The sequence below is a fragment of the Alexandromys fortis genome, unplaced genomic scaffold (assembly GCF_014885135.2).
Source record: "Alexandromys fortis isolate MF-2015 unplaced genomic scaffold, M_Fortis_MF-2015_v1.1 scaffold_5, whole genome shotgun sequence".
Classification (NCBI taxonomy): domain Eukaryota; kingdom Metazoa; phylum Chordata; class Mammalia; order Rodentia; family Cricetidae; genus Alexandromys; species Alexandromys fortis.
Window position 1 is genome coordinate 23,309,877 of NW_026067924.1, and position 12,718 is coordinate 23,322,594.

Here is a 12,718-nt window from a genome sequence, read left to right on the forward strand (position 1 = left end):
GGGGTCCTATTCTCTTTGGATGGACACTGTGCTCAGCCTGGATATAGTAAGGAGGGCCTTGGACCTTCCACAAAGCAATGTGCCTTACCCTCTCTGAGGATTGGATGGGGGTGGGGCGGGAGGGTATGTGGAGGGAATGGGAAGAAGGGAGGGAGTAAAAAATATGAAAAAGAAAAAACGAAATAGCGTTGGAAAGATTGTAAGATAGACGGGGGAACAGGAAATCTGCTGTGAGGTAGTTATATCTTCTGAGTATGACAGGGGAGCTACTCTCAGCAACGGTTGCACAAAAAAGGCCAGCACAATGGCAACACCAGTTAATATGCCAGTAAGGATGGGAGAATTCCCACAAGCCCACACCAGGGTGAAGAGCTTCAGGCAACTAGTAATGGCTGCCCAGTGAGCAAGAGTCAGACTTCTCCAGGGATGAGCCTGACAAGTTATCCAGTCCTAAGTGGTCAGCCCCAAACATACAAAGGACAACAGTAAATGGATTCTGCAGATTGAACTTGTATCCATCCATTCATCCATCTGTCCATCCGTCCATCCATCCATCTGTCCATCCGTCCGTCCGTCCATCCATTCATCCGTCCATCTGTCCGTCTGTCCATCCGTCCGTCTGTCCGTCCATCCATCCATCCATCCATCCACCCATCCATCCATCCACCCCCCCCCCAACCATCTATCTATGCAACAATAACAAAGAAAAGGTAAGCTATTTGAAAGAAAGTAAGAGGAGCTGGAGGGGGGGAGAAGAGGTAGACATGATATGAATACAGTACTCATGTATGAAATTCCCCCCAATACTTAAGTCACAAGAAGAAAACATACGGAAAAAAAAGAAGAAAAAAATAAAAAAGATCTTTTTACAAAAAGATAATGGAAACTTGGTATTGAACCAGGAGTAACGGTCACACCTTTTCTCATGGGGGGGGCGGACCTACAGACTGTGCTAGGCAAGCACTCTCACTGAGTCCTGCCGCAGATGACACTTATAGAGGGGCTCTCGTGTGCCAGGTGACCCACTCAGTGCTGGAGACACAAAGGAGAGAGACACCAGGACCTCTGGCCACCGGGGATTTACATCAGAGCCGAGGAGATACGAGCACAGACGTAAGACTGACTCGTGGGGCCAGACAAGCTTAGAATCAGGGTTGAGCTGGTCAGAGTGGCCACCTGACGGCGCGTTTTCACTGATCTTGAGCTGAGATCCATAAAACCAACAGACCTGGCACAGAGGGGCAGAGGACAGATACATCAGGAGCAGGGATCCTGTGTCAACAAGAAACATAGCCAGTGAGGTAGCCTTGAGTAATGGCAGCGTGGAGGAGCACACGGTTTACAGAGGGAGGACAGAGCACTGGAGAGTAGGCCCATGGCAGAGAGAGCAGGCCATGGGAGGTGGCCCCATGACGGAGAAGTCTTTGGAGCCGTGGAATTAGGACAATGGCTTATGGTTAATTATCACAAATGGGTCTGGAAATGTCACAAGCTAGCAAAACAGAACCAAAGCAGAATCAAACATAGGAGTTTGATTAAAAACCAAAAAATGGAGGGGCTGGAGGAGGCGGCTCAGTGAGGAAAATGCTTGCTGGTCCAGCATGAGGAACAGCGTTTGGGGCTCCAGCGCCTTTACTAAAGTGGGGGGGGAGGCGGCGATGGCAACGTCTGGAACTTCAGCTTGACAGGAGGGAGGGAGGGAAGAAGGGAGGGAGACGGAGCGATTCAGGGGCTGCTGGCCAGACAATTTATCCAAAACGGTGAGCTCCAGGGTCAATGAGAGACAGTAATTAAAAAGACCCTAACAAATGTCAGGGCATGACAGGCAGAGCTGTCACTGGGCCATCCACACTCATACCCAGGAGTGTGAAACCTGGGTTGACAGCAGCTCATCTGCCACCACGGCCGCTCTGGGTAGAGGAGGTGCTCGGCTCGGGAGAGGGGACTGGAAGTGGGGCTGCCTTTGGCCTTGGGTGCCATTTTAAATAAACTCTGGCCAAGCCACTGCCACAGCCCTGTTCTTCTCCAACCACAGCATCGGCTCTCAGAGGCTGGTGGGGGTGCCGACAACTCCTGGCTTCCTCAGGCACTGGCAAGAGCTCAGCATCAAAGGCAAAACCTTTTGATTGCTGTGAGGGGTGGTGGGGTCAGCCGGAAGCTGCTCTCTGATCTCCCTGGGACTCTGTGGCAGAGTTATGAGGGGAACAGCAGAGGCCCTGCGGAGCTCAGACATGCCAGGGTGGCAGCAAGGGGAGCCCTCCATGGAAGCGGAGTCAAGGAGAAGCATGCAGCACCTGCTCTCCTTGCCTGTGTGTCAATCCTTGTCACCACAGGACCAGGGTCCTTCCTTGCTCTCTTGCTCTGGAGGTTGCTGTAATTACGGGACTTCCTGAAGGCCATCCTGTCCCTTCATTCCTGAGGGTGAGCAGGCAAGAATGGCTGAGGATGTCACCTCCACCACTCAGTGGGAGATACATGGTACCCACAAATCCCGGGGCACAGCACCTGTGCGGCGCCAGCAGCCGGTTCTCCAGCCAGACGGCTGGTGATTACGAGCATTTTGTATTCAAAATGTTGTCAAACACACCCTTAAAGTGTCCTGCTAATGACGGGAGTTATTTAATGTCATGTTATTAAGGACATGTAAAGAGGAGCCAAACGTTGAATAAAGAGCCAAAGAAGAAGAAATAAAAACACAACAGAGGGATCCGGTTGGTAGTCACAAAACCCAACTTTTTATTGAAGTATCACACACGTACAGAAAAGCACCCGAAAGTAGACAGCCGGGAGAGCTTTCACAAACTAGACAAACTAGACAAGATGACAGGCAGCTAGATACAGAGACAGAACATTCCAGAAGCCTCTCGTGGCCCCCTCTGTTGTCCCTTTGAGAGCAGCTACTGCTCCTCCTTGAATCAGCATGGGTTGACCTGCCGGCCTGTGCTGTGTGAAAACGGAACGGTAGGCTTGGGCTTGCCTGCTCTCAGTTTCTCCACTAGGCCAGCAAGCCTCTCAGTGAGCTGTGGGTGGAGCTGAGCCCACCATGGGAATGACCCTCATCAGCTTAGCCCTTCAACACGGGCATAAGGGGCCTTCTGCTTAGGGGTGACTATGACCAGGGCTTCCATGGACATTCCAGCACATTCCTTCTGACACTATGTACAAGTTTGTCGAGTTTATACTCGGGAGTGGAGTTGAGCTCACACAACATTTGCATCCAAATGAGGCTATTTCATGGAATAATGAGTTTACTGGATGGATCTCAGAGACTCTGGCAGTTAACAAGTCTGGGGATAAGTAGAGAGAAGTTGGGGGTGAGAAGGCTCAATGGATCCCATGTGTACGGACACACCGTCCACAGGAGGACGTAAGAAACGGGGGACAGTAGATCAGAGACAGTTTGGCCGGAGACTAAAGCTCTCTCTTCTCCCGATCTATTTTCCCACCCTCGGTGCTGTCCCACTTCCTGGGCTTTTGCGGATCATGACGTACTCTGTCAGGTTAATAATGCCAACGTGGGCCACAGAGATCTTGTTATAGCCCAACCAAACCTCACGGAATCTTAGCCTCTCATCTCGTGTACAGTAGCAAAACTTAGAACGCTTTCCACAAAAGCTGCAAGAGAGGGTAGCAAGGCACACACCCATGATAATATAATAAAGTGACATTTTACATTCCTCCTCATCAGAAGCATGGTATCTATGAAGTCAAATACTCGTCCCAACATTACAGGCTGTCATCTAGCATATCTTGGTTTTCAAGGATAATCAGAGCCTTACGTAGTTTCTGCCCTGGCAGAAGAGCAAGAGGGGTGATTAACATTGTCCACAGTTTGCTGGTTGGAACAGCTTGGCACACGACGGCTTGCCCAGCAGCACAGCAAGCCTCTCCGAGAGCCAGAGGAGCAGCAATTTCCAAAAATCTACAAAGCAAACGTCCTCGCTAGACCTCAGCAGCCATGCTTTTATCAGGAGGGCAAGGGGGTACTCTAGGTGGGGCCCACAACCTCGTGCTGGGAACCCCCAGGGTTTACTGCTATCTGGTCTTGGAGAACCCACATGTCATCTATCACACATGACCAGAATCAAGGTTGGTGAGACTTCTCCCAGCAAAGGTGGGAGAGAGGGGACAGCCAGTTGGTGGGCAAATGTGTTTGCTTCCTTCCTGGCGTGCAGCTAGTTAGGTATTGTTTATGGTGCTGTACACCCGCAACAGGCGGCCACACTTCCGGGGTTCAGGAAGAGCTTTAGGGATGAGCTACCCACACATGGAAGTTGTGGTTTGCCGACACTCTGTCTGCAGCCTTGAGCAAGTGTCGTTTCTCTGTCCCCCGGATACTCGGTCTCTAAGCCAGATCCACCCTGTAAGGTTCATGGTTAGAGCAGCGATGCCAGCAGCCGTCATGTCTCAGATCGGTGCGCGGCAACGCGACTCACTCTGACTCACTCTGATCCACTATCTCAGGGCAGGGAGGACTCTGCTGAGACTCCAGAGGGCCCGGAACCGCACTCCTCGCCTTACTAGAGACACCAAGCAGGAAGAGTGGCATTTGGACTGAGGCGGTGGCCAGTGGGGCTGTCCTGGTATCTACAGTCAAGGCTGCCTTGGTGTCTATACCACAAATGCATTTTTCAGAAACATCAGCTCTGGAATGTTCGGTGAGAAGCAGGTGGAGACATTAGCCATAGCCAGGGCCTGGCACACAGCCCCTGACGGAGATGCCAGAGGAGAAGGAGACCTCACCCTCACCTGTGGCTGGCCGATATGCTCTCGTTTGATACTGAATCACAGTGCATGGGAGACACTTGGGCATGGTTTTGGTTTCAATGAGTTACACTGAAATTTATTAGCTGGATATATCTACAGTTGGGAATGAATATTTAAAAATTGTAGACCCTTAAATCCACACTTTTACATGGCACATTTGTTATTGGCTATAAAAATGACTGTTTTCTTCTCTGTGGATGGAAATAACAAAAATGAAATAAAAAAGAAGAAACGGTATCATGAAGGAAATATGGTAAACCGAGCTGAGCCCAGATGATGATTGGTCGGACGGAGATGGGGTGCGTGTGGGTGGCATGCCTCTACACGGGAGCGTGCACGTCTCTACACGGGACTTTTACTGCAGGAAAGAGCCTGCTGCATCTTCGTCACCACGGGCGTTAAAGAATGGTGCAGAAGAACTTCTTCTCCCGGAAGGGGTTTTCCGAGGCAGGCACTGGGATGATGAGGGGGTCCTCCCGCACGTGGGCTTCACAGTAGGCCAGGAGGTCCGAGGCTGCTTGGGAGACCTGTGGGGACACAGCACAGGTGCTTGGTTAAAGGCGTTCACAAAGTGGGTCCAGGCTGAGGTCCACAGGAAGAGTGGCCATGGCCAAAGTCAGGCCGAATGGCGTGCAAGATCAAACAATGCCAAGGGCCGGTGGGTTTAGGTAGAAGCGAGGTGATGGGTTTGGAAGATGCCGGAAGGACTCGCTGCCCTACAGTGCAAGGTCATGGTCCAGAGAGCTGAGGACACGCTGAGAGGGTAGCTCAGTGGCTCAGATGTAGTGCTCTTGCCCAGCATGGACTCGATCCCACCTTCGACAAGTGAGCAGAGAAAACAGAGCAGAGCAAACTCCCAGAGACTCTGCAAAGCCATTTCTTTTTTTTTTAATATTTATTTATTTATTATGTATACAATATTCTATCTGTGTATATGCCTATAGGCCAGAAGAGGGCACCAGACCTGATTACAGATAGTTGTGAGCCACCATGTGGTTGCTGGGACTTGAACTCAGGACCTTTGGAAAGAGCAGGCAATGCTCTTAACCACTGAGCCATCTCTCTAGCCCCTGCAAAGCCATTTCTGTAAGAACAACATAGAAGCTATTCCTAGCCCAGCCAGGCTGATTGTACTTCTTAGTATTGGTTTTTCTACAATCTACTCTCATGGCCAAACAAGGAAGGATACTCTGTCCCCTTCCACAGCCCCGCTATTAAGCTCTGTTTTATAAGCTCTCATCATAGAAAACGCATTTATTATTATATAATATTATTATATTAGTACATAATGTACTTATCATATACTAATGTGCACACATGGGGAAGGGAGCGGGTGCACCCATGCAGAAGTCTGAGAACAATGCCTTTGTGGAGTCAGTTCCACACTCCCATTTTCACCTGGGCTCCAGGGAACAAAATCAGGTCCTCAGGCGTTCACGGGACTCCTCCTCACCTGCTGAGTCCTCTCACTAGCTCAAGGTCACCTCTCCTAGTGACAGGCAGCTGCTCCCTACAGACAGGCTGCTACTGACCAGGAGCCCTCTCTTCTGTTTTCCTTCCAGACTTTTCTTGATCAACACGTGGAAACTGTATCGCAAACTTCCCCAGTTTGAGTTCAGATAAGGAGCCGAGTACTCACAGAGAGGGTGAAGCTGTGTCCTTTAATGTGGTCTGCCGCCAGCAGGTGTGGCCCAGATTTAGGGTGGGTATTCTGACCTTGAATGATCCAGACTTGGGGTGGGGTCTTCCCACCTCAAAAGATCTACTCAAGAAAATTCCTCACTGCTTGGGTCTTAGTTGATTCCAGATGTAGTCACACTGATAAACTGAGAGTGGCCATCACAAGAAGTGAGGGAAGAATATCCTAAGGTCCCCTTCCTAGCCAGCCACAAAACCTGCTTTGGAGTTTTTCCACCTTCGATCTTTAGAATTTTTTTGTTGTTGTTGTTGATTTTTCAGCCCAGACCTCTCTGTGTCTGTGGTATCCCAATTCCTACAGGTAATGCCCGCAAATATAAGTTGATTTTTTTTTGTTTTGTTTTCTCTCAAAGAAAAGAACTATACATTGAGTGGGTGAGTCCTGTCCAATCCTGACAGATGCTATGTTTCCTGGGAGTGTGGAATGAGAAAGAATCTGTTTGTATCACTCTTTCTTCCTGGAAATAAACCCTGCCTTCCTCGGGGCTTTGTTAGGTATTTTGCCGGCATTAAGAAAAACAGTGAATGGGAAAAGGAAAACCGGTCAGCTGATGAGAGGGCATGATGGCCAGGTCCAGCAGGCCCAAGTGGACTCCTCTGGGAGTCTCCTGCAGTGAAGGACAGAGGTGGGGATCCCAGGGGTTGCCAGAGGGACGGCTGGGTAGACGAACTGCCTTCCCACACTGGTGGCTGTAGCCGGACAGAGCCGGCTTTTCATCCTGGCGGAGGATGACTGACAGGAAGAAATCGGCATTTACTTTGAACTTTAGAGCAGGCATGCGCACTCAGGTCCTCTCTTTCTGTGCCACAGCTATGTCCCTCACCGTGTGACTCCTGATCTGTGCGTCCATCAGAGTCGTCTCTGTGCCTCATACTCCCATCCCTTGTCATGGCTAAACAGGCAAACTTGGTCTTCCCCTGGAAAATTCCCATCTCGAATGTGCAGTTAGTTAGGATTAAAAAAGCCAACTATGCTATTAAAGGCAGAACCACAGACTACAGGTAAAGCAAGCTTAGACATAAAACACCCCTTGATATCACTAATCCAGACGTCAGAGAAGGTGAGTTCCTTGCCGAAGATCACATACAAGTTTTGGAGTAGAAGCAGGACAAAAAGCCCGAGGTCAGGGATGCAGATCCAACAAACCCACAAGGCAAGAGTTCAAACTGGCCCCTTTGGTCATTCCATCGTCCCCCAAAATGACCCTGTTATCGTACCTTTTATCTCATCCAGGAAGTGTTTACTGAGCATCTGTCTACCTTGCTGAGCTAACTGAGAAGATGGCAGGGGTAAACCAAGCCAAAAGACTCAGAGAGCCTGGCGGTGGTGGCGCACGCCTTTAATCCCAGCACTAGGGAGGCAGAGGCAGGCGGATCTCTGTGAGTTCGAGGCCAGCCTGGTCTATAAGAGCTAGTTCCAGGGCAGGCTCCAAAGGTTCAGAAAAACCCTGTCTCGAACAAACAAACAAAAACACACACACACACAAAAAAAAAAAAACAACAAAAAGAAACCAGCAGCACACACTGTGTGCGTTGTGTGTGTGTGTGTGTGTGTGTGTGTATGTGTGCGCCTGGAGGAAGAACTGCAAGATCCAAGCTCCTCTCTCACCCCCCCGCGTCTGCGACACCTGGCAATTATGCTGGGCGTCTCTTCCGCCCAGCTCTGAGCAGGTTCTATCTGGTTCTATCCAGAAGTTTTCGCAGTCCTGTCACAAAGGTGAGGCTATACTTGATGCCATCTTGTTCCTCTTAAGAGAAAAAGTTGTGGGGGCTGGAGAGATGGCTCAGAGGTTAAGAGCATTGCTTGCTCTTCCAAAGGTCCTGAGTTCAATTCCCAGCAACCACATGGTGGCTCACAACCATCTGTAATGAGGTCTGGTGCCCTCCTCTGGCCTGCAGACATACACACAGACAGGATATTGTATACATAATAAATAAATAAATATTTAAAAAAAAAAGAGAGAAAAANTTTTTTTTTTTTTTTTTTTTTTTTTTTTTTTTTTTTGGTGGTATTTTTGGAGACAGGGTTTCTTGTGTAGCCTTGGCTATCCTGGAACACACTTTGCAGACCGGGCTGGCCTCGAACTCATAGAGATGCCTTTTCCTCCATGCACTTATCACCACCTGGCTATTAGGTTGCCTCTTTTTCAGCTGTTTTTTTTTTCCAGACTGTAGCTGCATCTATTCAGCCATAACTGCACTTCTAGATGAAGCCCATTTGCACACCTGAATGGCCCAATAGAATCTGCAGAGGTAGACTCAGTACAAGGAGAGGCACTTGGTGTACGAGCACAAGTGTGTGGACCTGGGTTGGCTCCGCACTATGCCAGTGTTCTAGCTGGACTCACAACTTCTGACACATGGTTGTTGGACTCAGAAGGACTGACACATGGTTGATGGACTCAGAATGACTGACACATGGTTGATGGACTCAGAATGACTGACACATGGTTGATGGACTCAGAATGACTGACACATGGTTGTTGGACTCACAACTTCTGACACATGGTTGTTGGACTCACAACTTCTGACACATGGTTGTTGGACTCAGAAGGACTGACACATGGTTGATGGACTCAGAATGACTGACACATGGTTGTTGGACTCAGAATTAGTGACACATGGTTGATGGACTCAGAATGACTCACACACATGGTTGTAGCGCTTTGAAAGTGAGTTTCAACACTCGAAAAGTTTAGGGTGCTCACAAATGGATCATGTGACCCCTCCCCTTCCCAACAGGCTCCAATGTTACTGCAGGACTGAGCTCCTGACAGGGAGGAGAGGTTAGCCTGCGTTTTCTCCTGCCTTGCCTCCCCACCACGTTATGACACAGCTCGGGGACCCTGCGTGGCACAGTTCCTTACTCTTAGACTTCTAGCTCCATAGCTAGAAAACACCTTCCTTCCCTCCGTCCTCCTTCCTTTGTCCTCCCTCCCTGCTTCCCTTCCAGTCTTTCCTTCCTTTCTTTCTCCTTCCTTCTCCCCTGTCTTCTATTTTCCAACCATGGAATTCTGTTACACCTGCAGAGCATGGACTCGAACAAAAAGCCCGAGGTCAGGGATGGTGGTCTAAGGATCCCAGGAGGAAAGGGTGGTTCACACATGGCTGGCTCCTCTGGTCATTCTAGTCTCCCAACAAATCATCTTATTTCATCTTCTGACGATGCTCTGCTAGTTCCCAATTCTTTACTGGACTTACCTTTTGCTCAAACAATTACACTGTGAAGAATGACCTACTTAGCCTAGGCGCATCTGATGCAGTGTCAATCATTCTGATCAAGGGAATTTCTACCTCCACAAGGCCCCCTCAGTTCACACAACAGTGTCCAAAGTCTATTTCTGTCAGTATAAGCAAAGCACCTTGAATATCTGCCAGTGCTCACTACACCGTGTTCAGAGGTGATAAACACGGTAAAGACTGTTTTCAGGCGTGGAACATTACACACGGAAGATGCCATCGTGGCTGTGGGGGTTATAATTTAGAATCACAGAGGAAACACACCCAGAGCTGTGCCTATGAGGGTGTTTCCAGAGAGGTTTGACTGAGGTGGGGTGAGCCAGACTGAGTGGTACTCTCCCACGAACTGGGGTCCTAGACTGAACAGAAAAGAGAACAGGAGCTGGTTCCAGCCTTGGTCTCTCTCTGCTTCCCGACTGCTAACGTGACGTGACCAGCTGCTTCATGCTCCTGCCGTGCCTTCCCATCCTGATGAGCTGGGTCTGCAAACCATGAGCTCTTCCCTATGTTGGTTCATCAGGTATTTTTGTCATAACCATGAAGAAAGCAATACCCTGGCCCACAGTGTTCCATCCCAGCCTTAATCGGCCTAACCGCCGCCAGCCAGGGCCGAAGGAGGTTTTTCTTAATTAGAATTAGATTGATTTTTGTGGCTTAAGGTTTCCCTTCCTGCAAGATATGGGTGGCAGACAGTGCCAGATGCCAAAACATCTGCTGCTTCTGAAACAAAGCAGATAATCTCAAAGATAAAATTTTATTGCGGGAGAAAAACTGACAACTGCCTTCTTGCTGATGCTTTCTTACTGAGCCATCGAGATCGCTGGGCTGAGCTGCCCTGAGCATCCCTGCCTCCCACCTCAGCACCCAGCTGTTAGGGTTCTAAGACAGCAGATGCTCAGAGAAATGGGGAGCCTGGGAGCAACTGTGGAATTTTCCCATTGCATTTCAGAGTAAAAGAGGTGATTAAAACAGCCCAAGTTAGCGCATAATGCTGTTGGTTGCACTATAATTACCGGCTTCAATGACGGGAGAAAATGTTGCAATTACTACAGTCACATTCCATGACAAGACAGATGACATAATTACTACTCTCGCTGTGACACCCACTGCACTTTTCCTGTGCATCCGAAGCCAAGAGGGCACCTACTTCTCAGCAGTCCTGGTTTACTGAACAACATAGAATCGATGGAGAGCATCTTGGTGGGCTTTGTCTGTTCTTCCCTCCACCCCCAGAAAACAAAGCCGTGACAGGGTTAAGAGTGCAGTCAGGCTTAACCAGCATGTAGCAATGGTATCTACTCTAAGATCGGACCCCGTGCACACTCCAACAGAGGCTACCGCATGCCCTCGGTCCCACAGGGATCCTCGGGACATCACACGTACGTATCTTGCCTCTGAATCCTGAGCGAATTCCTGTGCTTTTCTTCTTTCCAAACTCGGATATAGTGGAGCCCAACACACCAGCCCCCGAGGACAGACTCTAAGTGCTGCCCAGCATGGCTTTCCGCAGCTCCCAGGGCTGTGAAGCAAATCCCTAGCTGCTGGGGAACGGTCCATGCGGGGAGGTGAGTTCTGCTGCACAGGGGGTTCTGTCCTGAGGGAGGGAGGATCTCTTGCCCCTACAGAGCATCTGGAAGGGGTAAAGGATAGCCATTGTCATCATCACAACTGCTTTCCCTCCATATCAAAAGCCGGTTGCACCCTGGGAAGCATAAATGTGAGGGCTAGGTTAATACCACCAAGTTCACCTCAGTGCGCACTGTTTTTCCACAGCTACCACGGACCAACAAGCCCCGGCTTGTGTAGCCTACAACTGACCCACATGCACCCTGGATCTTGACTTTAACCAAACCCTTCAAACAGGTGGACAGATGTCCCATCTGACTGGAAAACTCTCAGTCTTCATGATTTCTTAGTTTTCTACAAAGAAAGCTGTAACCCAAAAAAACTAGTTGGGGTGATGCATGCCTGTAACTCCAATACTCAGGAGGCTGAGGTCAGATGGCAAGGACAAGGATCTGCCTAAAAGGAAACACGACAAAACAACCAAAAGCCACAATCCAAGCATTTCACACTTTCTCACGAGAGAATTTACATGGCAAGGCAAGCCACCATGGGCAAGGATGAGTGCAGCAAGGACCTGCCTTGGTCCCTAGGAGAAAGCAATGAGCCCCTGACTTAGCCTCAGTGGGCACGGACACTCCCTGTCCTCCTGACTGGACACGGCAAACACCACACAGCCCTGACAGCCTCTGTGGGCACTGTCAGGTCTTGTCCCGTTGGCAGAACACACACCACACAGACAGGCCATCCAGTTTTCCCTTCTGCAAGTGGCAGCAGCTCCTACTGCACAGCAGATATGACCCTGGGGCTGCTGTGGGTCCTGTACCCAGGTAGTCACTCTCTGGAAGGACAGCGCATGGCCTGCCCTGCTCTTTGGTTTCCTTAAGGCTGGTCTCTTCTGATTTGATCTTTATTCTAGAATCACTGACCATCCTTACCTAGGTCTTACCAGACAGTTTTTTTCTGGTTTGAATTTAGAAACTGGGAGGGGGGCATAAAACATATTTGCTCTTTCTAAAGAGTCCCACCTGGTGTCAGGCACAGTTCTTAGGAGGGAGATGGGACAGCAAGGGTAAGAAGTATTGAAGTCTCATTCGCTAAAGAGGAGTCATGAAAAACTCAGGCTCAGACACAGGTGTGGAGAAGTCACAAGCTTGATCTCACGGTGTTTGCTCGGAAAAGATCTGTACCAGGTAGCTTGTCCACCCCGAAGAAACCAGTGGGCACAATTCTAGCTCAACTGAGGCTCGAATTTTGAAAATACTGTCAATTTTTATGTAGACCACGTACATGAAAATGTGGCCATGTTTCCTGTTAGGCCGTCAGCACCTGTGATAACACAGAAGATGACGCAGAGCCTATGGCGTGCACACATGCAAATGATTGCTCACAAGCCAGCTGCCAGGCTGGAGCGGGAGGCTTGGCTGGCGATGAGACTTCGTGTGGAAAG

General features: G+C 49.5%; 1 protein-coding gene across 2 annotated transcripts in view; it reads right to left on the bottom strand.

The window, feature by feature from the left end:
- Positions 1–2,740: 2,740 nt before the first annotated feature.
- The window catches only part of Gng4 (G protein subunit gamma 4), a 42,594-nt gene continuing 32,616 nt past the window's right edge, over positions 2,741–12,718 (bottom strand). For both annotated transcript variants that reach the window (XM_050142461.1, XM_050142460.1), the window contains exon 4: positions 2,741–5,294. In XM_050142461.1, coding sequence (XP_049998418.1) covers positions 5,166–5,294 — 129 coding nt within the window. In that variant the 3' untranslated portion in view covers positions 2,741–5,165. The remainder of the gene's footprint in view (positions 5,295–12,718) is intronic.